Genomic DNA, 25,744 nt, shown 5'->3' with positions numbered 1-25,744 from the left:
GTCCTTATAACAATCTATAATGTTATTTTTCAGATGGTTTTTTGTTGGCATATTTATATACAAGATACGTTTAATGCTACTAAAATGTCAGAATATAATACTATAATGAAACATTACATATGTTTTATTTTTCAGAAAGGTTTTGTTTGAATAATGTAGTTTAGGTAGCCTTTTTTTTTTTTTACACTTTCACCTTTTTTGTCAATAATGAAAATTCATTTTATTTCAGCTGAAGAAAATCCGATCATTGCTTGTTGCTGGAGCTGCACAGTATGATTGCTTTTTTCAACATTTACGCTTGTTGGATGGAGCACTTAAACTTTCAGCTAAGGATCTTAGATCCCAGGTGGTTAGAGAAGCTTGCATTACTGTAGCGTAAGTATCATAAAAGGCTAAGTGTTTTTTATGAATGAATTCAATACTCACTGATTCAACGCTCATTAAGTCAAGTAGTAGCAAGGTAGCCAAAAAAGTATATGATCCCCAAATCATTTTTGTTATATGTAAGGATTCATTTGGCATGATTTTTAAAAATTCCTTAACAGCTCTTTATATCAACAATTTAAGGTTGATATAAAGATATTTAAAGTATCTAAAAACTACTGGTAGATTTTTTTTTTTTTTTTTTTTTTTTTTTTTGAGACGGAGTTTCACTCTTGTTACCCAGGCTGGAGTGCAATGGCGCGATCTCGGCTCACCGCAACCTCCGCCTCCTGGGCTCAGGCAATTCTCCTGCCTCAGCCTCCTGAGTAGCTGGGATTACAGGCACGCGCCACCACGCCCAGCTAGTTTTTTGTATTTTTAGTAGAGACGGGGTTTCACTATGTTGACCAGGATGGTCTCGATCTCTCGACCTTGTGATCCACCCGCCTCGGCCTCCCAAAGTGCTGGGATTACAGGCTTGAGCCACCGTGCCCGGCACTGGTAGATTTTTGATCATTAACTCTACAAGTGTAAGATGAAAATGAATGGGTCTGGAAACTGGCTATATTCACTTTTCTCACTACTAGTTTGGATATTAAACACTTAATTTCTGGTATTTTAGCAATTATCATGGCATTACAACATGCATCATTAACTTAGCAAAATCTAAACTTTAAGTTTGTAGTCTTCTACAATACAAAGATGGTAGAACTTAAATTCTATTTATTACTATTTCTGATCTAAGCATTGTTGTTGCATATGCATTCCTTTGAAGACAGGGAACACAACAGTGCCTACTACCAATATTTCTAATCAGGATTGTATTAGATATTCTAGACAGAAATGAAAAAAAGACAATATAAGGATTGCAAGAAAAAGAACAGAACTGCCGTTATTCGCAGGCAATATAACTATCTGCAGAAAACTGCAAGAGAATCTACAGATTAATTATTGTAATAAAGGAACTTTGGCACAGTTGCAAGATACAAGTCTTGGTATTTTAAAATGATCCAGTATCTCTAACTAACCAAGAAAACCCATTATCCATACAAAAATCCATAAAACGTAACCATGAAAAATACACTTCCAGTATGACTAGCTCTCTTGCAGAAGACTGGACAATATATGTAAAACATCTGTTTCCAGATACTAGACAGCAGACAGGGCAGGAATGGAATTCTTAAAAGATACAAATAATGTTGAACAGTGTAAGTTTTGATCTGGAGGCACTATGGGGAAGGGAGGGGGAACCTAAGTAAAGCAAGGCAATTTCACTGAGGTGAGGAAACAAATATTACAGTTTCAGAGGCTGACGTGGTCAAAATTGTCAGTGCAGAATACTGGAGAGAAGAGGGGAGATTGACACAAACACAAAGAGCTACAGAGATCTGTATATGGGAACCCATGAGTCTAGATTGCACACTAACCTGTCCATGTGAAATGTACAACTCCCTGAGGAAGGAAAGGAACTGATACTTGGGAGCTATAAGATAAACAGTTCCTGGAGCTCATAGGAGAGGTTTAAGATCTGACCAACCAGAATGGAAAAACCTTGGTGATCACCCAAGGCAGTCAGTAGAAACCCCAGAAAGGCCATTGCATAGGTATAGTACTAAACCAGCTCTAAAGTAAGGCAACTCTAGACTCTGCCTCTCCCAACAAGCTTGTAAACATCAAGCTGATTCCCAAGTACATTACCTGCCTAGCGGAGTAGAACTCATGCCCTTTAAAGGAAGACAACGTCCAAACATATCCACACCTCCTTGCTTTTCATTTGAGGTTCCTTTTTGCCTTTGAGTTAAGACATTGGAAAACTAACATAATAGCACTAGGAAATAGGTCTGAATCTGACCTCTTTGAATCAAGAGCCTGAATTATTGGAGCTAAGTCTATCCCAGCCGTATATTTTTAATAACTTATAAACATATAGAAATTAACCAGTATTGCAAGCATTATCAGCACTTTGAGTGATTACAATATCCTTCCAAAGTGTTTTAACTAAAATCAAACAATTAAAGGCTAATTTAGTTGTTTAACTACACAATTGGAAAGAGAAGTCAGATGTCCTAAAGATTATCCAGCTAAAATATGGTAGAGTTGTATTTTTGACTGCGGATTTGGAAATCCTACTCCAAAGAAGTTAGGGAGTATTTATGACTAAAAAGGGGTGATACTGTTGATAGAAATGGAGAACATTTTGAGGAGCATTGATTTAAGATTTTGAATTTGTTTGTAAAAATATGTTGAATTTAGGATTGATAATGGATCATCAAAATGGAAATATCTCATGGATAAAGACCAAAAGTCAGGACCATCAGAGCTGATTATTTCACCTGATGTGCCCTTAGGGTTAATAAATTCTGAAATCAAATGGCTTCTTCAAGTGCTATTGCAAGCAGATGAGAAAAATGCCAGACTTCAACTTTGGACTAGCCAGTTAAAAGATAGGGAAAAAAAGGGAATATGTAATATCTAGGTTTCCTTTTCTCTCATCTGTTTTTCTGCAGTTACAACTGATTAAAATAAAAATTCCTAAGCTAATTCATTAAAATTGTATTTAAAATTATATGGTTCTATCTGTACTTAATGTTAAACTATTAAAAAATACTTTTCATCTTCCTTTGTAGCCACCTTTCAACAGTTTTGGGAAACAAGTTTGATCATGGCGCTGAAGCCATCGTACCTACACTTTTTAATCTGGTCCCCAATAGTGCAAAAGTCATGGCAACTTCTGGATGTGCAGCAATCAGATTTATCATTCGGGTAGGTTTGCTCTCTCCTTTTCCACTGCTGCCTTCTCCCCACTTCCCCCACCCACTTTTTCTTTCTTCCTCCTCCTTTTTCTCTCCTTTCCCCACCCCACCCCACCGCCATCTCTCAATGCACCTAAATAAGTCATTGGGTTTCTTTTTGAACCCCAAAGGCAAATTATTTTTGAATCATTCTTCTGAAAGTAAAAGCCATAGATGGTCATTATAGAACCAGAGGATTGCAAAGTAACATGTTTGTATATGGAATATAATATATATATATATATATATATATATATATATGCATGTACATATGAGTACATATATGTGTATATAGTTACATGTGTGTATAGTCACAAATATTACAGAAAATAATAAAAGACAAATTTTTTTATAGTCATGTGCCACCTCAGAAAGTTTTGGTCATTGATGGGCTGCGTATACAACAGTGGTCCCATAAGATTATACTATATTTTTACTGTAGCTTTACTTTAATTCCTTTGGGTATGTTCAGATATACAATACTTAACATTGTGTTACTCTTACCTAGAGTATTCTGTACAGCTATATGCTGTACAGGTTTGTAGCCTAGGAGAATTAGGGTATAATATACAGCCTAGGTGTAGAGTAGCCTATACCATATAGGCTTATGCAAGTACATTCTATGATGCTCATATGATGAAATTGCCTAATGGATTTCTCAGAATGTATCCCCATCATTAATTGAGGCATGACTGTATTTCTCTTCATTCATGTCTTGAGGATGCCTGAAAGAACAGATTTAAAAAAACAAATCTCTCCCCTTCAGTTCTATTCCTTTGTTACTAATCACTCTAGCCATTTAATGTGTACTTTTCTAAACTTCTATTCTGTGCCTATATAAATGTATTTGCTACACATATAGAAAATGTAAATATATATATAATATATTCTTTAACTTCTTTTATATGTTTATTTATTTATTTTCAGAAGGGGTCTTATCTGTCACTCAGACAGGAGTGCAGTGGAGCAAACTCAGTGCACTGCAACCCTGCCTCCCAGGTTCTAGTAGTTTTCCCGCCTCAGCCACCTGAGTAGCTGGGACTAGAGGCATCCACCACCATGCCCAGCAAGTTTTTTGTGTTTTTAGTAGAGACAAGATTTCACTATGTTGGCCCAGGCTGGTCTCGAATTCCTGGCCTCAAGTGATCCGCCTGCCTCAGCCTCCTAAAGTGCTGGGATTACAGGTGTGAACCATCGCGTCCAGCCTAGCTTCTTTTTTAAACTTCACGTGCTTGGGCAGCTCTTCTTATCCATATATGTAATTCTTTTTAATGTCTAAATTAGTCTTCTTTTAAGGATGTAGCATCAAATTATCCTCACCAGGCCAGGTGCATTGGTTCACGCCTGTAATCCCAGCACTTTCGGAGGCCAAAGCGGATGGATCATCTGAGGTCAGGAGTTCGAGACCAGCCTAACCAACATGGAGAAACCCCGTCTCTACTAAAAATACATAATTAGCCAGATGTGGTGACACATGCCTGTAATCCCCAGCTACTCGGGAGACTGAGGCAGGAGAAGCACTTGAACCTGGGAGGTGGAGGTTGCTGTAAGCCAAGATTGCACCACTTCGCTCCAGCCTGGGCAACAAGAATCAAACTCTGTCTCAAAAAATTATCCATTATCCTCACTAGTCTCATTCCTGCAGTCTTCTTCCTGTAGTCCATTTTCTCCATCCCTTTACCAATATTGTCTTTTATCAGTATCTTTAAGGTTTTATAATTTAATAAGCATTATTTCATATTTTACTTTGCATTTCCTGCATTATTAGGGATGTTAGCGATTTTTTTCCTTCTATGATTCTTCTATGGGTTGTCAGCGTATACTCTGTACATTTTTTCTCACTTATTTCTAAGATCTTTTTATATATCATAAGGATATTCTGTGTTATATGTGTTGTGGTATTTTCTAGTCTGACATTTCAAGTATTATATAAGCTCTTTTGTTATATTTCAGAATTTTACATTTGTGTGTATTGAGACTTGTTCATTTTGTGGGTTTTATTATAGTTAAAACATTACCTTTCCCATTTCACAGTTACACAAAAAAATTCAATCATTTAGAACTTCTCTGTTTTTTTTTTCCTTAGGTTTAGATCTAACTGGATTTTATTTTCGTGTGAAATGCAGTTTCTAACTTGATATTTCCCCCAATACAAAACCAATTGACCCAGTAGCATGTGGTGAATTACAATGTAGCCTTTTCTTGAAATGCTGCCATTTTCATGTAATACGTTTCCATAAATATGTTAAGTCTGTTTCTTAAATGTATTTCAGGTTCTTTGATCAGTTTCTCTTTTCCTGTTAAAAAAATTAAGTTTATTCCTAATACTGCCTTACCAGGAAATGTTCTTTTTCACCAGTAAAATTAAAAATGCTTAAAGTCTTCAAAAATGATCCTTTTCCCCCTCGTTTTAGCTTTCTTTCTTTTTTCTTTTTTTTTTTTAAAGAGTGTAGACAACCTTAATTCAGAACTTTTGTAACAATGTCAGGAAGTATATTGGGAATTATTGAAATCATTGTTTTATGCCTGAGTTGGGTGGCATCATATTTAACTTTAAATATGATTTTTAATGGGTTTCTATGAATATAGTATATTAGATTTTGGAAAGTTTCTACTATTCACGTTTTGCTAAATTTTGATTGGAAATAGATGTTGAATTATATCAGGTAACCCTTTAGTATCTTTGTAAATGACTATTGTTGTTTTTTCATTATCCATTATACATCAGGAACTAAATTCTGCTTGGCCGTTGTGCATTAAGATACTGCTAGATTCAGTTGGTTAATACTTAGTAAGATTTTGGCATTCATTTAAATGAATAAGTATTCTGTGAATTTTTTTCCAGTTTTAGATATTTTGTTAATATATTGTTCTGCTATTAGAGTTTAATGGCCTTTAAGATTATCTAGTAACCTTTCCAACATTTTAGACTCTGGGCATCTTGAATCTTTAGTTTGAAATGTTGGCACTCCTCTCACCTCAACCTCCCAGGTAGCTGGGATTACAAGTGTGAGCTACTGTATCCAGCTGACTTTTTTCTAATTAGAATGTTATACATTCTTTTATATATACTTGGCAGAAGCATTATTTTGGGTTCTTTATAAACTTCAACTTATAATTTTATTGACTCTAGTAAGATTATTTCATTTTTCTAATTTTTTAGTTTCTATATATATTTTTTCAACTTTTGGCTCATTTTATCTTTTTAGATTTTTGTGGAATATCTTTAGACAGTTTGCATTGCTTTTTCTTTATTATTATAAGGCTTTGGGTTTTCTTCTGAGTTTTGACTTTGGCAGCATCTCAATGATTTAAATTTACCACATTCTGTTTAATTTGTGTTTTCAATCATTTGTAATTTCCATTTCAACTTTGAATTGTATAATAATATTGTTTTCATTTTTAGATGGTGCTTTTGTTCTTATTGTCATTATTTTCTAATTTCATGACATTCTGATCAGGGAATTTGGTTGTATGATTTATTTTTTGGTGAATGCCTTGAAATTTTGTGTTCTAGCATGTCATCAGTTTATATAGGTAGTCTATTAGCATTTACAAATATAGAATTCTTTGGCAGAGAATTGAGTACTTCGCTCATCACTTAATCTAGCTTATGTTTTATTTATGTTATTCAAGTTTTTTATGGTCTCATTAAAAAAAATTTATGTGACAAATTCTGATTCTTGTCAATTTCATTTTTTTTCTAACAGTTCTTGATATATGTACTTTATATATGGTCAAGGCTTTTTACTGTTGTCATCTTGAAATAGTATTTTTTTTCTATCTTATAATTTGTTTTCTGTTCATTGTGCTTTTTTCTTTTTTCTGTAATTTAGAAGTTCCTTATTGTCAAGAATAAAATCTTTGTTATGCTCCTTTTAAATATACATATACATTTTATTTCATTGATGTCATTTTGTCCCTTACCCATTGAATTCAATTTAACAAAAATATTTTTATTTTTGGCAATTGTAATTAATTGTGGTTTTTTTACTGCTTTTATTTCTGACCCATTGTTTATTGGTATACTCTCACTTCCTTTTTAAAGATTGATTCTGGGTCGTTCTTGTTTTGCTTTAGCGTTTTCTCACTTTTCAATATATATATCTTTATCTTTTGAATTGACTCTTCCTTGCCAATTCAAAATATGTAGACTGAAAATTTGACTGTTGAACTTCAGGTTCACTTTCCTTTTCTTTCACAATTGCTTTTTGTTGGTGGTGGTGTTGAGATGGAGTTTCGCAGTATCACCCAGGCTGGAATTCAGTGATGCCATTTCCCCTCACTGCAATCTCTGCCTCCCAGGTTCAAGCTGTTCTTCTGCCTCAGCCTCTCAAGTAGCTGGGATTTCAGGCACCTGCCACCACGCCTGGCTACTTTTTGTATTTTTAGTAGAGGTGAGGTTTCCCTATGTTGGTCAGGCTGGTCTTGAACTTCTGACCTCCTGGCTCATGCCTCACGCCTTTAATCCCAACACTTTGGGAAGGTGAGGCAATCCTCCTGCCTCAGCCTTCCAAAGTGCTGGGATTACAGGCATGAACCATCACATCTGGCCTGTTTCTTAACTTTTTATTGTTGTCTCCCAAAATGAGACTATTTGATTATTTTATAGCAAAACAACCACCACCACCACCAACACCAAACAACCTTTAGGAAGTTTTGTAAGTAGTCCCTTTGTGTGAAGAGTTTCCCCACAGCAGGTCTAGGAGTCAATTGTCTTTTACTAATACTATTCTTAAACGGTAGACAAGGATTTTTGACTGAAATGGGTTTAACTTAAATTTATGTTAATTTTTATGAATCTTTTCTTTATTTAGTACTTCTGTCTTATTTGCTCAGATCTTTTCCTGTTCTTACTTTTGTTACACAAATTCTGAAATCCTTGATGTCATTTATCATTTTTTGAGTAACTTTTGTCTCTTTGTCTTACATCTGTGTGTATTCTCAGGCAAATTCCTTTAAATTCTACTTGTTTGAAAGTACCCATTTTGTGATTCTCAGGCTTTACTCTTTATCCTTTTTTTTCAAATTGTTCATTTTTCACAAACTTTTTTATGTTATTCTAGCCTGTCATCTCACCAATAATATAATGATTTTTAAATGTTACCTACAGTTTTTCTCTGTTTTATTTCCTAAGAGTCTGCTTCCTTAGATTGCTGTACTTAATTTCTAATTCTCTTTTTAATTTTAGAGAAGTTTTTTTGCCTCATCGTCAACTTGTATTAATAAAGCGTAAATCTTTCTTAGTGTTTGGTTAAATGCTTTTTCTGTAATTGAGGTAATTTTTTACTTTCCTTTGGTACAGTTCCCCCTGAATATGATGTAGTAATCGTTAGGTCAGTTTATCTCCCCGTCCTTGCCACTGTCGTGGATGTGGTTAACCTAGTATTAAGATTTTTGGGAGATTAGAAAAGAAAGAGGAGGAGTGTGTGGTACGTAAGACCTCCTTTATAGCTGTGGCTAGGGGATCTCCATGGGCTTTACCTCAACAATAATGTTTGGGAAATGGGCTCTTGTGGATGCTGTTGGGAGCAGGTCCACAGAGTCCTTCCATGCTGAATTGAACAGTTGACTATTGGGCATGTTAGCTCACTTTCTTGCATCATTCTCATCTTCAGCAGCTTCAAGTCTGTAAATGGTTTCTTCTCTGTAGTAGCTGAAAAAATGTTTTTCCTTTTATTTTGGTTTAGTTAGCTGTGACAAACGCTGTTGTGCCATATCCTTCAGTGAAAAACTTAGTTCTCCAATGCCCGGAGAACTGTTAGTAGACAGCCTTTAGCTGCCAGTCTCTTAAAGGATTATTTCAGCTAGAGAGCTGCCTTTCCCAAGGTCTTGCCCTTACCAGTATTACCCATATCTAATGACTGATGGGTGTGGAAGTGTAAAGGTTTGGCCATGTAGGACCAATTCAAGACTGTTCCGAGGGAGCATTTCAATTCTAGAGTTTTCTAATGGCTTTGGGCAAAAATAGCCTTGGGTTGCATCAAAGTTCCCTTTCTTCCTCTGCCCACTCCACTCCTGCTTCCTTCTTCTCACTTCCACAGGTGCTAATCCCAAGGGCACTTATAAAAAATTAATATATAATAAGTGTACATATTTTGGGAGTACATGTGATATTTTAATGCATTCATATGTTTAAAGGTCAAATTAGGGTAATTAGGAATTCATTACCTTAAATACTTTTCTTTATGCTAGGAACATTCTGATTATTCTCTTTTAGCTATTTTGACTGTACAATAGATTGTTGTTAACCATAGTCACCCTACTGATCTATTGAACACTGTATTTGTTCTAACTCTGTATCTATTAACCTCTTTTCATCCCCCACTCCCCACTATTCTTCCTAGCCTCTGATCATGACTAGCCTATTTTCTATCTTCATGAGGTCCACCTTTGTTTATCTCCCATATGAGTGAGAACATGTGATATTTGTCTTTCAAGGGCATTTCCTAACAAGTATCTTGCATGCTAAACTCCATCTCATTGCTTGCTTCCTAGATAACCCATCCTGTACCATTAGCTCAGAAGGAATACAGGAGATTTAAGGAATTAAATGTATGCTTATGTTACTGTCTATTATGAACTTTTTAGTGTTTGCTTCACTAAAGAAGAGCATAGTAATTACTAATAGAAATCAGAAGATTATGTGTATTAAACTTCTACTTGAATTCTAGAGAGATATGATTCAGCCAGAATAAAGTGAACGTTCTATTAAAATCACCATTTCATAGTCCATTCCCAGTAGTTAGGGATATAGATTCACTTAACTACTTGCTTGGATGACATTGTAATTACGATTTTTTACCAGCAATAGCCGTGGTACTTCAGAAAATGTGGCTGCCTTCATACTCCCTCTCCCCCAAAACTATATTGTCCAACAGTTCTTTGCAGTTACATAGTTAACTTTTCTTTGTTATGTAATATTACATCCACACCTGTCCTTTTGAAACTGTATCATCATTACCGTTACTTTAATTCGGGAAAACTTTTCAAGACTGGTCTTGATTTCTTTCTTTTCTGGTCTTTTTGTCTTCTTGTAACATAACTAAATACTTGAATGTAAGACAAATAGAAGAAAGGACTACGTGAAGTGCGTAGTATTTTCAACCTTTTCTAAAACATCTTTTTCAGCATACTCATGTACCCAGACTTATACCTTTAATAACAAGCAATTGCACATCAAAATCAGTTCCTGTCAGGAGGTAAGTTTAATTTTTAAAAAATTATTATTGTTATTTTTTTAATGTAGCTCTGATACTGCATTGTTTAATTCTTGGTCTGGTGCAAGAATTGGTCATTAATTTCTTGCCTTCCAGAAAATCATTAAAAAGTGTTTTGTTTTGTTTTAAAAATCATATTTCATGTAAGGGAGAAGGGATGAAGTGATTATTATGAGCACCCACTTTTCTCAGTTTTATCATATTAAGCTTTGGTTTATTTGTGCTGCTGGTTGCCTTGGTTTTCAGAGAACAAGGAGTAGAGTCACGTCTGGCCTAGAGTCCTACAACTGCCCCTGACAATTCTACCTTAGGCAATTATTTAACTGCTCTGAATCTTAGTCCCTGCGTAGGTAGTAAAGCTAATAATGTCAACCCCATAGAACATAGGATTAAATGAGATACACATTAGTAGAATATAACCTGGTGTTTGGAACAAAGTAAATAACCCTATCAGGTCTTTCAATTAGCATCTATCTCTGTCTCTGTGTCTCTCTCCTGTTTCTACAATTTTTAACATCACACCTGTCAACCCAAATATCAGAGAGGCCCTCTGAAAGAAAATGATGTTAGTATTTATGCAGGGATGAGCACTGCAGTGGTAATATGCATAAAACAGTAAACAATGTGCATATTCAGGGAGATAAAGAAAAACAAAGGTTTTTAAAGGAAAGTTGAGGAGGCTTACATGATTGTTTTGAGTTACTTATCCTGGGCTACAAGGATCAGTAACAAGGGTGAAGCCAAGTTGAGGTTGGACAGGCAGTTGCCGGGCAGATGTCCTTGCAAAAGTTGTTTTGTTTTGTTTTGTTTTGTTTTTTTGTAAGATTGCAATAGCCTTTGTGAAAGGTTGTGTTTTTTTGGAGTCTTTGGTGATAGCTCTTATTATCAGTCATTTATGCATGTGAGCGCTCCCTTAATGGCCTTCCTCAGCTCTGTTTGTCGTGTGTGTGTGTGTGTGTGTGTGTGTGTGTGTGTGTGTTTTAACACAAGTGATTTAATTTTGATTCTGACAACTTTCCACACCACTGTAACCAACAATAATAAAGACAGGAGAAACAAGATTTGTGTACTTGATGTTTATAAAGAATTCTACCTTTTTAAATTAGATAAATATGTTAAATACTTTGTTAGGAAGAAGCTGAATAAGACATTGCTATTTTAAGTGGTTCAGGGTTTTGATAATAGTTGTTCAGTCATATGTCTTGTGTCAGGGGTCAGCAAACAACAGCTTGCTGGTAAAATGTGGCCAACAGTCTGGTTTTGTAGAGCCTACATACTAAGGGTGTTTTTGGCATTTTTAAAGGGTGGTTAAAAAAATGTGGGGTTATGGGGGGGAAGAATATGAGACAGAAACTGTATGTGGTCCACAAAGCTTAAAATATTTACTGTCCAACCCTTTACAGAACAGGTTAACCAACCCAAAACTGAATAAAATAGTAATTGGAGAAATAAGAATGTGACAGAAAACGAAATCAGAAAACGTATTATAGAATTGCCTTAAAAATGAGGAGCAAGCCTTTAACTGTAGGGAGAGTGAGTGGAGTACAACCTAAGCAGAAATATAAAGCTATGCCATATGTTGCAGAGCCATCAGATAGTTCCCTGAGGCCAGAACATATGATAAGTGGAAGGTTTCAATGGGAAAAGAGGCTGGTTGAAGGCTGGAGAGTAGCTGAGGTCATAGTGTGGAGGGCTTTGAATGTTATGAGGAGGAATTTTGACATTATTTCATAGATAGTAGGAATCTTTGACAGTTTTAGATTTTTAGTAAGGAGGTGATGTCCAAGCCTAGTTTTTATTCCGTCTATGAAAGTGATTGAAAAGACACAATGAAAAGCATTGTTTAATTAGGTAGGAATTGTTATAATTCATAGAAGAGAGAGGCAGAGTCTGGACTAGAACTGTGTTGAACTGTGTTGATAATTGATTGAAGGCGGTTTTATTTAATTAACAAATTCAAAATATATTTCTTATGTAGAAATGAGACTTGATAATTGGATGTAGAAGAGGAGGGTGGTGTCAAGTGCTTCATACCGTGAGCTCTGGAGTCAGAATGCCAGGGTTTAAGTCCTAGCTCTATCGCTTTGAGCGAGTTAATTTAACCTCTCCATTTCTCATTTCCTAATCTGTAATTCATGAGCTATAAGAGAAGATTTGAAAGGGTAAGAATTAATTCATTGTTTTCTATGTAGTGTTTGAGTTGACATTCACTGCCTATGTGGAGATATCCATAATCTAGTTTGAACTTTGATTTAACTGCTGAAGTGACAGACCAATGCTTGAGATAGTAGGACTAGATGTGATAATTACGTCTCATAGGCAGAACTAAGGGTACAGATGATGTTGCCCCAGTAGAAAGACTATAAAAAGGTAAGTGGGCTAATATTGGCACCAACCAGGTGAGCATCTGTGTAAAGGAAAGTGGAGGAAAAAATGTTAATTAAAGGAGAAATACAGGACAGAGCTGTGTCATCAAATACCAAGGAAGGAGAGGAGCTCAAGTATGAGACAGTTGAAGAAACTGAGAAATAGAGGACTTAGGAGAAAATGTACACAAACTTTTTGTAAAGTCATGTACATACATATTTAAGGAAACAGTATAAAAATGAAAGATCCAGATTGCTGTGCCTTTCTTAATCACCACTGTATATCTTCAATGTCAAGTGTATAGATGTTTAATAAATATTTTTAAATTAATAAGTGAAACTTGTTAAATTTTTTTTATTTTTCATTTTTTTGAGACAGGTTCTCACTCTGTTCCCTAGGCATTATCTTGGCTCACTGCAATCTCCACCTCCCGGTTTTAAGCGATTCTCCCACTTCAACCTCCCGAGTAGCTGGGAGTACAGGCGCGTGCCACACGCTCAGCTAATTTGTGTATTTTTAATAAAGACAGGGTTTCACCATGTTGGCCAGGGTGGTCTCGAACTCCTGGCCTCAAGTGGTCCACCCGCCTTAGCCTTCCAAAGTGCTGAGATTACAGATGTGAACCATCGTGCCCAGCCATAAGTTTTATATTTGACAAACATTTTAAGTTAAAATTATGAGGAACTCTTAAAACCTTTTTGAGCGGTTTAGCATAGCAATAATTGCATCTCTTTGGGAGGCTGAGCCAGGAGAATTGATTGAACCCGGGAGGCAGAGGTTGTGGTGACCTGAGATAGCACTTTGTACTCCAGCCTGGTCAGCAAGAGCGAAACTCCATCTGGGAAAAAAAAACAAGCTATCTAAAAATCATGTCTTATGATTAAATTTGGGGGGCAATGTGTAGTAGTATAAAAGAAAGAAAAGTGTTAATGTATTCCTCAATACAACATTTAGTTATCATTCAACTTTTATTTTTCAGACGTTCATTTGAATTTTTAGATTTATTGTTACAGGAGTGGCAGACTCATTCATTGGAAAGGTATGCATTGCTTCTTCCCTCCTCATTGTCACTAGTTCTTTAGAAGTTGATGGTATTGGTTTTACGTTACTTCTCATTTTGCTTCAAAGGTTATTCATACTGATTTTCCTTTAAAGCTGGGGTGGTATTGTTCCCCTCTTAATCATTAGAGCTATGAATTGTATGATTTTCTTCTTTGTGGAATGGGTAAGGGTTTCTCAAATAGAATGGATTATGTAAGATACTCCAAGTTGAGTTGGACAAAAGTTTAAAAATATATCCCTAGTCATGTCATGTAAGTTTCCTGAGGTGCAGTCAATCATGTAATGAATGATTTAAGATGGAAGGAGCTTCCTTTCAGAGGAAAGAGATTTTTTAAAAGAGATATTTTTTGGGAAGTTTCTCCACACCAGCTGTTAGATGTCATTGGTCAGGTATATACTGGACAATGTCTAATGTAACTCTGAGATGAAGAAGAGGAAAATGTGGGCAACTGATTGTTTACTGGCTATTTGCATGGCTATATTTCTCATTGGTTTCAAGTTTGAAGCTTGGTAGATACAGTGCTAATTTTGCATTTTCTTGAAAATTCTTGACTTCTTAAAGCTCGTTTTTAAAAAATTGAATTTGTTATTTAATGTAGGCCTAATAAAATTTCAGGTTTTTTTGTGTTCTTTTGTGGCAGCTATCATTCAAATTTGGTCAGATCGCAACTGATCACACTTAGCAAGTAATTTCTACAATAGTGGATTAGTGAGGAACCACACAGAAGATTCTTTTTTCTCTAATTTATTAAAAGTTAAAAATTTAGGTACTATATATTTATACACTATCTGAATTCCATATAAAATAATTACTTTTTGATTTATAGTGATTGGATTGTCAGAAGGAAACCATACATGAATAAAACATATGGGCCAGATAATTAGAAAATCTTATGGTCTTAGATTTATTATTGTGTACTAATTAATTTATTTTTATTTACCTCACCTACCCACTTTGTGATTAATATGTAGCATATAGGCAGTAAGTATCATTTGTGGTGAAACATGCAGCTTTATCATAACTCTAAAGATGTATTTATTTTATAGACATGCAGCTGTCTTGGTTGAAACTATTAAAAAAGGAATTCATGATGCTGATGCTGAGGCCAGAGTGGAGGCAAGAAAGTAAGTCGGTGTAGTATATTTTTGTGACAGTTTAATCTTTTTTTTTTTTAACAAAATGTATTGGGAGAATGAAAATATCAAAAGTGCCTAAGTAAATATTTTACTTGACTAGCTCTCTAGTAAAATTAAGATTGTTTTTCTCTCCATTAAATCTGTACTAGACATCTAATAGCCTGCTGCATATTGCCAGTGATATGTAATCATTAGTATTCTTTTTTTAATCATAACGTATTCACTTTCATCATGAATAAAAAGAAATATCATTTATCAGGTTTGTATTTTGTACCTGATATTGTATGAGGTACTTGTTGTGTATTATTTTCTAACCCTTAGAATGATCCTCCAAAGATAGTGTTATCTCCATAGATGGCAACTGAAATTTAGACACTTAGGCCACACTTACCCAAGGCCACACAAACCCTAAGTGGCACAGCAGGTTTTGAACTGAGATCTGCTTTTCTCAAAAGCCTTCAGTCTTTCCACGGGAACTTGTTAAATTTAGAAAGTGTTCGCCTGACACAGAGCAGATAATGTTGAAAAACAGTGGGCTTATCTTCATCTTTCTTGAATGTACACATTTTACTGTTAATGTCTAATTATGTAAAGCTATTATTTCATCTGCTTTTCTTTTTTTTTTTTTAAACAGGACATATATGGGTCTTAGAAACCACTTTCCTGGTGAAGCTGAAACATTATATAATTCCCTTGAGCCATCTTATCAGAAGAGTCTTCAAACTTACTTAAAGAGTTCTGGCAGTGTAGCATCTCTTCCACAATCAGACAGGTCCTCATCTAGCTCACAGGAAAGTCTTAAGTAAGATCATATAAATGATGATTACTAGTCTCTTTCTCTCCTCAACTCCCTAAACTTTCTAAAGTTGGACACTTGAGTATCTATCTGTTTGCTTTCACGTAAAACCTTGAAAGAATGGTAACTCAAATATACTTAACTAATTTTGGTCTGTTGTTTCAAGGGTTGGGTTACTTGCCAGCATAACTCCTTCTCTTTGGGTAAAGAATTCTGGATTCGCCGGGCGCGGTGGCTCAAGCCTGTAATCCCAGCACTTTGGGAGGCCGAGGCGGGTGAATCACGAGGTCAAGAGATCGAGACCATCCTGGTCAACATGGTGAAACCCCGTCTCTACTAAAAATACAAAAAATTAGCTGGGCATGGTGGTGCGTGCCTGTAATCCCAGCTACTCGGGAAGCTGAGGCAGGAGAATTGCCTGAACCCAGGAGGCGGAGGTTGAGCCGAGATCGTGCCATTGCACTCCAGCCTGGGTAACAAGAGTGAAACTCTGTCTCAAAAAAAAACAAAAACAAAAACAAAGAATTCTGGATTCACATTTTGCTTCTATATATTCATGTCTGTGAAAGCTTGGAAAGCACTACATTTTTTTTTAATACCACAAAAATAGTACTTAACAATAAATAGCCCATTTAATGGAAGAATTATAATGGAGATTCAGAAGTTATCTTGAGAATTCTTGTGCAACACTACGTGACTGGTAAAAAACTCTACTGCGTTCCTTCTAACTTTTCGCACAGCTTAAAAATTCTGGAAATCCCTCAAGGGACAACATGATCTAGTATCTGACTTAGTTCTCTGTAACTTCATTATCATCATGATGTCAGCTATCTCAAATCCTTGCTGCTTTGGCAGCCATAACCCTGTTTTTTGTCTCTCTAGCCCTATGAGATTGCTAAAATTTCCAATGTCTTCTCCACTTCCTAGCACTGGCCCTGTCCATCTTTGTGAGCTCTTGCCCTGCTCCATATATCTGCAGATTTCCCCAGGGAAGAGCAGCTCAGAGAATGTGTCAGCTTAGGCTGGGCACGGTGGCTCATGCCTGTAATCCCAGAACTTTGGGAGGGCAGGATGGGCAGATCACCTGAGATCAGGAGTTCAAGACCAGCCTGGCCAACATGGTGAAACCCCACTTCTACTAAAAATACAAAAGTTATCTGGGTGCAGTGGCAGGTGCCTATAATCCCAGCTACTCAGGAGGCTGAGGCAGGAGACGCTCTTGAACCTGGGAGGCGGAGGATGCAGGAAGCTGAGATTGTGTCACTGCACTCTAGCCTGGGCAACAGAGCAAGGCTCTTAAAAAAAAAAAAAAAAGAAAAACAAAAATAGAGAATGTCAGCTTACCTCTCTGTAATTCTTTTCTTTTTGGGATCTTGACCACTACAAAGATTGCTGGTTGCCTTGGCAACTCGGTTGGAGGACTGGGGGACCAGGGTAAGGCAAGTGAGGCACCTAGGGTGCTTAAAGAATTTAAGCAGGCACTCACTGGGTCATGCAAATACTGTGCTACAGTTTAGTTTCTTATAGGTTTTTCAGAATAAACACAGATATGATCTGATTTCGAAAATAATTAATGTAGGAATAATGACCTATCTAAACTTATTTAAATTTCCGTTTAAACTTCTATTTAAATTTGGGATAAATTGCTCATCTGAAATGAGCTGTCTTTGTTGCTTTTGTTCTCTTTTTGTTAACTATGCTCAAACTTTAAAGTATATCCGAATCACCTGAAGATCTTGTTAGAATCTAGAATCTGATTCAGTAATTTTGGGGTTAGGGTCTGAGATTTTTCATTTTTTTGCAAGCTCCTAGGTAATGCTAAATGCTGTTTGTTCATTGACCATACTTTAAGGACAAAGGATCTAAAGCAAGATATTTTATATTGCTTTATTATAACATTTTTAAACATAAACAACTTTAGATTCTGTGAACCTTGAATTGATCTGCCGCAATCTAAGAGAATAAAACTTTTAGGAGATAGTTATAAAAATAATATAGTTATCTTAAATATTACACAGACATAACCCCTGACAACTTAGGTGAGAGAGACTTTGGTTATGTTGAGTTTCCTGTGTGCTAGTGATAATACTACCCCTTTCTTCTACATAAAATATCTCAGGATACAAGTGAATAATAGTACTGTTATTGAGTCCTCTTTGGTGGTTATTATGATGTATGTTGAGGAGCAGAGTGAACAAAGGCAAACTGATTCCTATCTCTGTAGGGCTTACAGTCTATATTCATTGCCAGTTATTTTATTTTTGCTTCATAACTAATTCAGACACCATTGTTATGTGATGATTTCGAGGGACTGTTCTAAAGTGATTTGTAAAAGGAAAGTTAAAATTAGAAGTACCAGCTAGGCACCATGGCTCACACGTATAAATCCAGCACTTTGGGAGGCTGAGGTAGGAGGATAACACTTGAGCCCAGGAATTTGAGACCAGCCTGGGAAATGTAGGGAAACCCAATCCCTATCAAAAATTTAAAAATTAGGCACACTTGGTACCATGCATCTGTAGTCCCAGTTAACTTGAGAGGTTGAGGTGGGAGGATCACTTGAGTCTGGGTGGTCAAGGCTACAGTGAGCCATGATTGTGGTACTACACTCTAGCCTGGGTAACAGAGCAAGTCTCTGTCTCAAAAAAAAAAAAAAAAAAAAAGTACTTCTCAACTTTCCACAAAATTCAGTGGTATTTTATTGGTTTTTATCAGAGGAATGTTAAATTGTCTTCTTACTAAAAGCATTTCTTATACCTTGCAGTCGCCCTTTTTCATCCAAATGGTCTACAGCAAATCCATCAACTGTGGCTGGAAGAGGTAATTTTCTGTTTTAAGAGTTATAGCCTATTTTATCCTTAAAACAGTAGCCTTCAAACTCTTTTGCCGTGCTCTTTAGTGAGAAGATCATTTTAAATGGTAACTCAGTACCACACATATGCACTGTACCTGTATATGTATACATATATAACCCGAAGTTCCAGGAAGCAGTACTTATTCTTACTTGTGATGCCCTCTCTTTTCCATTCCATTTCATTCCGTTACATTTCTTCATAATGCTTCTCATGGCGCACTCAGTTGATTTCACAACCTGGTAATGGGTCATGACTCACTATAAAACTCCTGACCAGCCTGGCCAACATGGGGAAACCCCGTCTCTACTAAAAATACAAAAATTAGCTGAGCATGGTGGCGTACACCCATAATCCCAGCTCCTTGGGAGGCTGAGGCAGGAGAATTGCTTGAACCCAGGAAGCAGAGGTTGCAGTGAGTTGAGATCACGCCACTGCACTCTAGGCTGGGTGACAGAGCGAGACTCTGTCTCAAAATAAATAAATAAATAAAATAAAAATTAAAAACTGAAAGACTAAAGACCAGAAATTGAATGACTTAATTTGCATTGCCACGGAGTGGCAGAACCTCCATTAATTTCTGAATATCTCTACTCCTGGACTAGTTTTTCTTGTATTTTTCTCATAGTAAAAAATAATACTGTTGCCTTCTATTCATCTTGTACAGTACTTCCTTTTCATACATTATTTCTAAACATCATCTCTTCATCTACAAAACAGCCCTGTGAATTTTATGGTCCAAATGTCACCATTTTTCTGATTTTATGGGAGAGGAAACAAGGTAGAAAAATACTGAGAAAATTGCTGAGGACTTAGTTGTGATTGAAACTCAGGCATTCTGACTTTACTTGATGGTACTGTCCATTTGACCACTGCCTTTTTGTTGCCCATTTGTCATCAGATTAGCTCATAATGGCCAGGTTTATATGATTTTCATGTTTTCAGTGATTTAAATAATATAGCTTACCTTTGCTTTGTCTTTCATAGTATCAGCTGGCAGCAGTAAAGCCAGTTCCCTTCCAGGAAGCCTGCAGCGTTCACGAAGTGACATTGATGTGAATGCTGCTGCTGGTGCCAAGGCACATCACGCTGCAGGACAGTCTGTGCGAAGTGGGCGGTTAGGTGCAGGTGCCCTGAATCCAGGTTCCTATGCATCTCTAGGTAAGACAACTGATTATGGAAAGTTGTATGGTGTTATCTCCCTGGCCTCTGTGAAGACAAGTTCATACACTGTAATCATTTCTATTTATTCTTGTTATTTAAGGATAGTTCATATATCTTAATGTGATTCTATATTGGGGACATGCTTCTGAGTAATCTGAGCTGCCTTTTTTCGCCTTTTCTCTTATCCTTCTCATCATCATGATCAAAGAAACAATTCTTGAGTCCATGACTGCCTGTAGAATTTCATAACTGCACTTCTACCACATCTAGCCACTGGTAACCAGTGGGGGTTTGGGAAGGGAATTGGCCTTGTATCTAGCTTTCCTATTCTCTTTCTCCTACTTCTTTTCTCTTAGCAAGAATGTGAAGCCCTTTGGAGATCTGGGAGAACTGCAAAGCTCTGCTGTGTCTAATCAAACCCTAAACATATATTCTAAATCTCTATTCAGTTTGGTTTTTTCATGTTTTTATGTCCATCATGTTAAAAAGTTGAGGTTGGTTATCCATATTGTGTACCTCTTCTTCATGCTTCATTTTTTTCTTTTGGGTAGTACTGGTGGAACACTAAGCAGACATATTGCCAGAACACAATACAGGTTGAGCATACCTAATCTGAAAATCTGAAATTTGAAATGCTCCAAAATCTAAAACTTTTTGAGTATCAACATGACACTCAAAGGTATTTCGGACTGAGGTGGGTGGATCATTTGAGGTCAGGAGATCATGACCAGCCTGGCCAACATGGCAAAACTCTGTCTCTACTAAAAATGAAAAAATTAGTTGGGTATGGTGGGTGACCCCTGTAATTTCAGCTACTTGGGAAGACTGAGGCAGGAGAATCGCTTGAACCCGGGAAGCTGAGGTTGCAGTGAGCTGAAATCACTCCACTGCCCTCCACCCTGGGCGACAGAGTGAGACTCTATCAAAAAAAAAAAAAAAAAAGAGATTTTGGATTTTTGAATTAGCGATGCTCAATCAGTTAACTGAGCATCGCTAATTCAAAAATCCAAAATCTCTTCAAAATTTGAAATCTAAAACATTTTTGGCCCCAAACATTTTACGTAAGGAGTACTCAACCTGTAAGAATGCAGAGAATTTAGGTATGAATGTAGTACGTGATAACGTTGGCACAGCTGCATTCAGAATCATGAAGAGGAATAGATTATTCAGTAAATTGTGTTTAGACACATGATTTACAATCTGGTATAAAATTAATTTAGAATTATGTTACACACCATGTAGAAATATATTCCAGATGATAAAAACGTTGAACAAAAACATAAAGCAACTTGATGAAGACGTAACAGGTGAGTATTCATCAAGTCTCAGATTGGGACAGGAATTCCTATACATAAAAACAAATAAACCATGAAGGAGAAAATCTTTTGAATTTAAATCTAAAGTATGAAAATATGAAATCAAGTAAGCAAAAACTAAAAGGAGAAAAGATTTTGCCACATACTAGTAAAATAGTTAAAATGTTGAGAAGTTTTTCAAGTCTATTAAAAACAGATGACCTTATTTTTATAGAAAAAATTCTACATATATCAAGAAAAGCATGTATCAAAATTGCCAACAAATAACAGTAAATTTTGAACCTCAGCTATAATCAAACAAATACAAATTGATAGACCTAAAACTATAACAAGAAAGTTAAGGGTAGTGCCCACTGTTTTCAAGAATGTCATAAAAAAGGGCCTTATCAAGCACACTGATGTGAATTAGTGATGGGACACTTTTTCTGAATTCTGATTTAGGAATTCCATGAAGCATTTTTAAATCAGAATTTTTGCCCTAATAATTCAGTGTTTAGACCGTTATGTTTAAAAAAAGAATATTCATGTTTTTAATAACATGCTATTAGCATCAACCTTAACATGTAACAGAGGAGATGGTTGAGTTATATTGTATCTTTATGTATGCTGTGCAGCTATTAACAAGACATATTTTCAACAGAGATTGAATTATGCAGACCACCAAATAGTATTTAGTAATTTCATCATTTTGTGTAAAATTATACATAGATGAAGGACTGACGTGATATATACAAAGGTGTTAACAGTGGGTTGATTACTGCTTTTAATTTTCAGAAAACTTTTTTGTTTCAAAGCATTACTTTGCCAAGAATGCAAGGTTATTTCATTATGTGAAGACCAGTCAACAAATGTACCATATTAATAGAAGAAAGGACAAAAACCACATGATCATTTCAGTAGCTGCAGAAAAAGCATTTGACAGAATTCAACACCTTTCTATGATAAGCATACTCAGCAAACTAGGAACAAAAGTCATCTTTCTCAACCCGTTAAAGAGTTTCTTTGAAAAATTCACAGCTAGCATCCTACCTGATGCTTAAAAAAAAAAAAAAAAAAAAGGCCGGGCGCAGTGGCTCACGCCTGTAATCCCAGCACTTTGGGAGGCCGAGGCTGGTGGATCATGAGGTCAAGAGATCGAGACCATCCTGGTCAACATGGTGAAACCCCGTCTCTACTAAGAATACAAAAATTAGCTGGGCATGGTGGTGCGTGCCTGTAATCCCAGCTACTAGGGAGGCGGAGGCAGGAGAATTGCTTGAACCCAGGGGGCGGAGGTTGCGGTGAGCCGAGATCACGCCATTGCACTCCAGCCTTGGTAACAAGAGCGAAACTCCATCTCAAAAAAAAAAAAAAAAAAAAAAACTGGGCATTTTTTCCTAAGATCAGTAACAAGACAAGAATATCTAGTCTTACTCTATTTAACGTCACCTAGAAGTAATGTTAAATTGGAGGTGCTAGCCAGGGCAGTTAAGCAAGAAAATCAATAGAAGGTATCCAAAATGGAAAGGAAAAACTTAAACTATCTCTATTTGCAGAAAACACAATCTTGTGTGTTCAAATCCTAAGGATTCCACCAAATATATATATAATTGCCATCTGATATTTATATATAAAATATCAGATGGTAATAATAGATATCAGACATTTTGGAAAGTTGGACATTAAGAAGCTTGTGATTGGGGAAGTTGCTGTGACTTTCTCCCTGAAGATTCAGAGTCAGGATCATGTGCTAAGAGGTAACTTGAAGTTTAGAAAGCCATTTGGGGGGATTAGACACAAGAGGTGGGACACTCATGGCTGAAATTTATTAGAGCATTTACAAGTTCAGCAAGGTTGCAGGATATAAGATCAGTGTACAAAGGTCACTTGTATTTCTAAGCACTAGCAGTGAACAATCCAAAAAGGAAATTAAGAAAATGATTATAATTACAGTAGCAGTAAAAATAATAAAATATGTAGGAATAAATACAACAAAAGAAGTGTAAGACTTGTATACTGAAAACTGCCACACGTTAAATGATGAAAATATTTTGGAAATAGTTTGACAGTTTTTCAAAAAGTTAAATGTAGAGTCACCACAAGACTCAGTAATTCTGTTCCTAGCTATATACCCAAGAGATCAGAAAACATATGTTCTCACAAAAACCTATACATGAATGTTCATAATATTACTCATAATAGCCAAAAGGACAATCCAAATGTCCTTTTGCTGGTGAATGGATAATCAAAATAGGACATATCTATGCAATGGAATGGAATATTATTGTCATAAAATTTAGAGTACATTACATAAAAATGTCTGCCTCAAGATGGATCAACTTTGAAATTATGAAGTCAAACACAAACAGACATGCATTGTATGATTCCATTTATATGAAATGGCTATAATAGGCAAGACCACCAAATCAGAAAGTAAATCAGTTGTTGCTGAGAGAAACGGAGGCGATAGGAAGTGACTGTTACTAGGTGCAGGATTTATTTTGACGGTGATAAAAATGTTCTGGAATTAGCGCTGAGGGTTGCACAACACTGAATATATTTAAAATACTGAATTATTTACTATAAAAGGGTAACTTTTGTGATACATGTGAATTATATCTCAATTTTTTTCAAAGTGGGAAGAAAACTGGGTGAGGTGGGGGAGGAACCTCTATTCATCCTGAGTCTTAAAAGTAAACACATTACATTTAATATGTATTATTTTTACCAGAAGGAAAATATTGTATTTAAAGTGCTTTAATAAGCACTAGAAAGCCAATTTGCAGCAATATATTTTTTGGTAAAAACCTATTGTTGTTTAAGGTTTGAATCCCATGTTTCAATATAAAAAGGAGAAGTGCCACTCCTTTTTTCTTTTCTTTATCTGACCCAGGTTTCCACTCAGGGACAATCAGCCACCTGCCTGTTGCTCTTTCCGGGGTTAAAGGAGGTTCTCCTTTACCTCTCTCCCTTCACCTCACCCTACCCACTGTGTCTCCTGTAGCCTTTTTATACACATGAGACTGGTATTACCTCTGTTTTCATCTACTTTGAGCCTCACTTATTATGGCTGTACATGTATGGATTAGAGAGAGTGTTCTGTTATTTTTCAATACACACTTATTGAGTACTGAGTTTTTGCTAGGTACCAGGGATCCAGAACTATATGACTGAATCTCTCAGTCTGTTGATAAGTTGCTGAAGGATGAGCAGCTAAAAGTTTGTTGCGTTTTATACATTTTGAGTTTGAAGTCCCTGGGAGACTTCAAACTAGAAGTTGTCAGTGGACACTTGGTATATAGTGGTATAGAACTTGGCAGAGAGGCCCAGCACAGTGACTCACACCTGTAAATCCAACATTTGGGAGATCGAGGCAGGTGGGTTGATTGAGCCCAGGAATTCAACACCAGCCTGGGCAATATGGCAAAACCCCACATCTAACAAACAAAAGTTAACCAGGCATGGTAGCACATGCCTGTGGTCCCATCTGCTAGGGAGGCTGAGGTGAGAGGATTGCGGGAAGTTGAGGCTACAGTGAGTGGTGATTACACAACTACACTCCAGCCTGGGTGACAGAGCAAGACCCTGTCTCAAAAAAAAAAAAAAAACACTTAGCAGACAGCTATGCTGATTAGATTAGGTTAGATTTAGAAGTCATTAGATATTTTTACTGTAATCAATATTAAACTCGGAGCATTCCTTCTTAAAGCAGCTGCCACTGGTTTTTATTATCTCTAAAGGACCGAATTTTATTGGCAGCAGGGATATCATAAGTGTTTTGAAGTTCACCCTTTAACTTCAGCCTGAAAAGGAAAATTGGATAGGAAACAGGAATTTAAGTTAAGGTAACCTTGATGTATGAGTGCATATTTGTGAATATTTATTCTAACAGTTGAGTTTATGGATTTGCTTGAGTGGAAAATGAAATATAGTTTCAATTAGGTCATATGGACAGAAGTCAGATTTTAGTTGGTTGATTGAGAAGTTGAAAAGAGAATCTTTATAAATTATTCTTATGCTTGACAGTCAAGAACAGGGGTGAAAGAATACTGTAGGAATTATCTGTAGTTGAAAGAACTTACTATCTTACAAGATTGGAGAAGTTAATTATGTTTGTATTCTAAGGTGGCAAGTCAGTAGAGATGGAAAAGTTAGAAGTGTAAGGATGGAAGAAGATATTTAGTAGCTAAGTTGCTGTGGAAAGCATGAGAAATGTGACATGAGCATAGCCTGGGAGATAGTCTTGAATGTGGAAGGGTCAACCATTTCACTGATGTAGAAGGGAAGGAAGTGATGGAAGGGAAGGAAGTGGAGGAGGTAATAGATATCAGATAAGATATTTTAGAAAATTGGGCATTAAGAAGAGTGCGATTGGGGAAGTTCGTTTTGACTTTCTGCCTGAAGATTCAGAGTCAGGATCATGTGCCAAGAGGTTACTTGAAGTTTAGAATAGCCATTTAGGGGGAGTAGACACAAGAGGTGCGACACTCATGGCTGACATTTATTAGAGCAAAAGGATGCACAGGTCAAAAAGAGACCTGTGAGATAGTCTGAAGGAGTCTAGGCACAGGCTTCCAAAGTTTGTCTTCTAGAACTGGTGGCTGAGGAGCTACTCCTTCCTCAAGCAATGAAATAC

The 25,744-nt window shown here is 36.3% G+C and overlaps 1 protein-coding gene across 50 annotated transcripts in view; it reads left to right on the top strand.

Moving 5' to 3' along the window:
• Positions 1-25,744, top strand: part of CLASP2 (cytoplasmic linker associated protein 2) — a 245,851-nt gene that overhangs the window by 104,246 nt on the left and 115,861 nt on the right. For all 50 annotated transcript variants that reach the window (XM_074405959.1, XM_039461832.2, XM_039461834.2 and 47 more), the window contains 8 exons: positions 230-375; positions 3,051-3,186; positions 10,347-10,417; positions 13,782-13,841; positions 14,912-14,989; positions 15,636-15,803; positions 18,562-18,617; positions 19,637-19,810. In XM_074405959.1, the coding sequence (XP_074262060.1) occupies positions 230-375; positions 3,051-3,186; positions 10,347-10,417; positions 13,782-13,841; positions 14,912-14,989; positions 15,636-15,803; positions 18,562-18,617; positions 19,637-19,810 (889 nt within the window). The remainder of the gene's footprint in view (positions 1-229; positions 376-3,050; positions 3,187-10,346; positions 10,418-13,781; positions 13,842-14,911; positions 14,990-15,635; positions 15,804-18,561; positions 18,618-19,636; positions 19,811-25,744) is intronic.

The sequence above is a fragment of the Saimiri boliviensis genome, chromosome 9, assembly GCF_048565385.1.
Source record: "Saimiri boliviensis isolate mSaiBol1 chromosome 9, mSaiBol1.pri, whole genome shotgun sequence".
Taxonomy (NCBI): domain Eukaryota; kingdom Metazoa; phylum Chordata; class Mammalia; order Primates; family Cebidae; genus Saimiri; species Saimiri boliviensis.
This window is presented reverse-complemented; position numbering and strand designations above follow the sequence as displayed.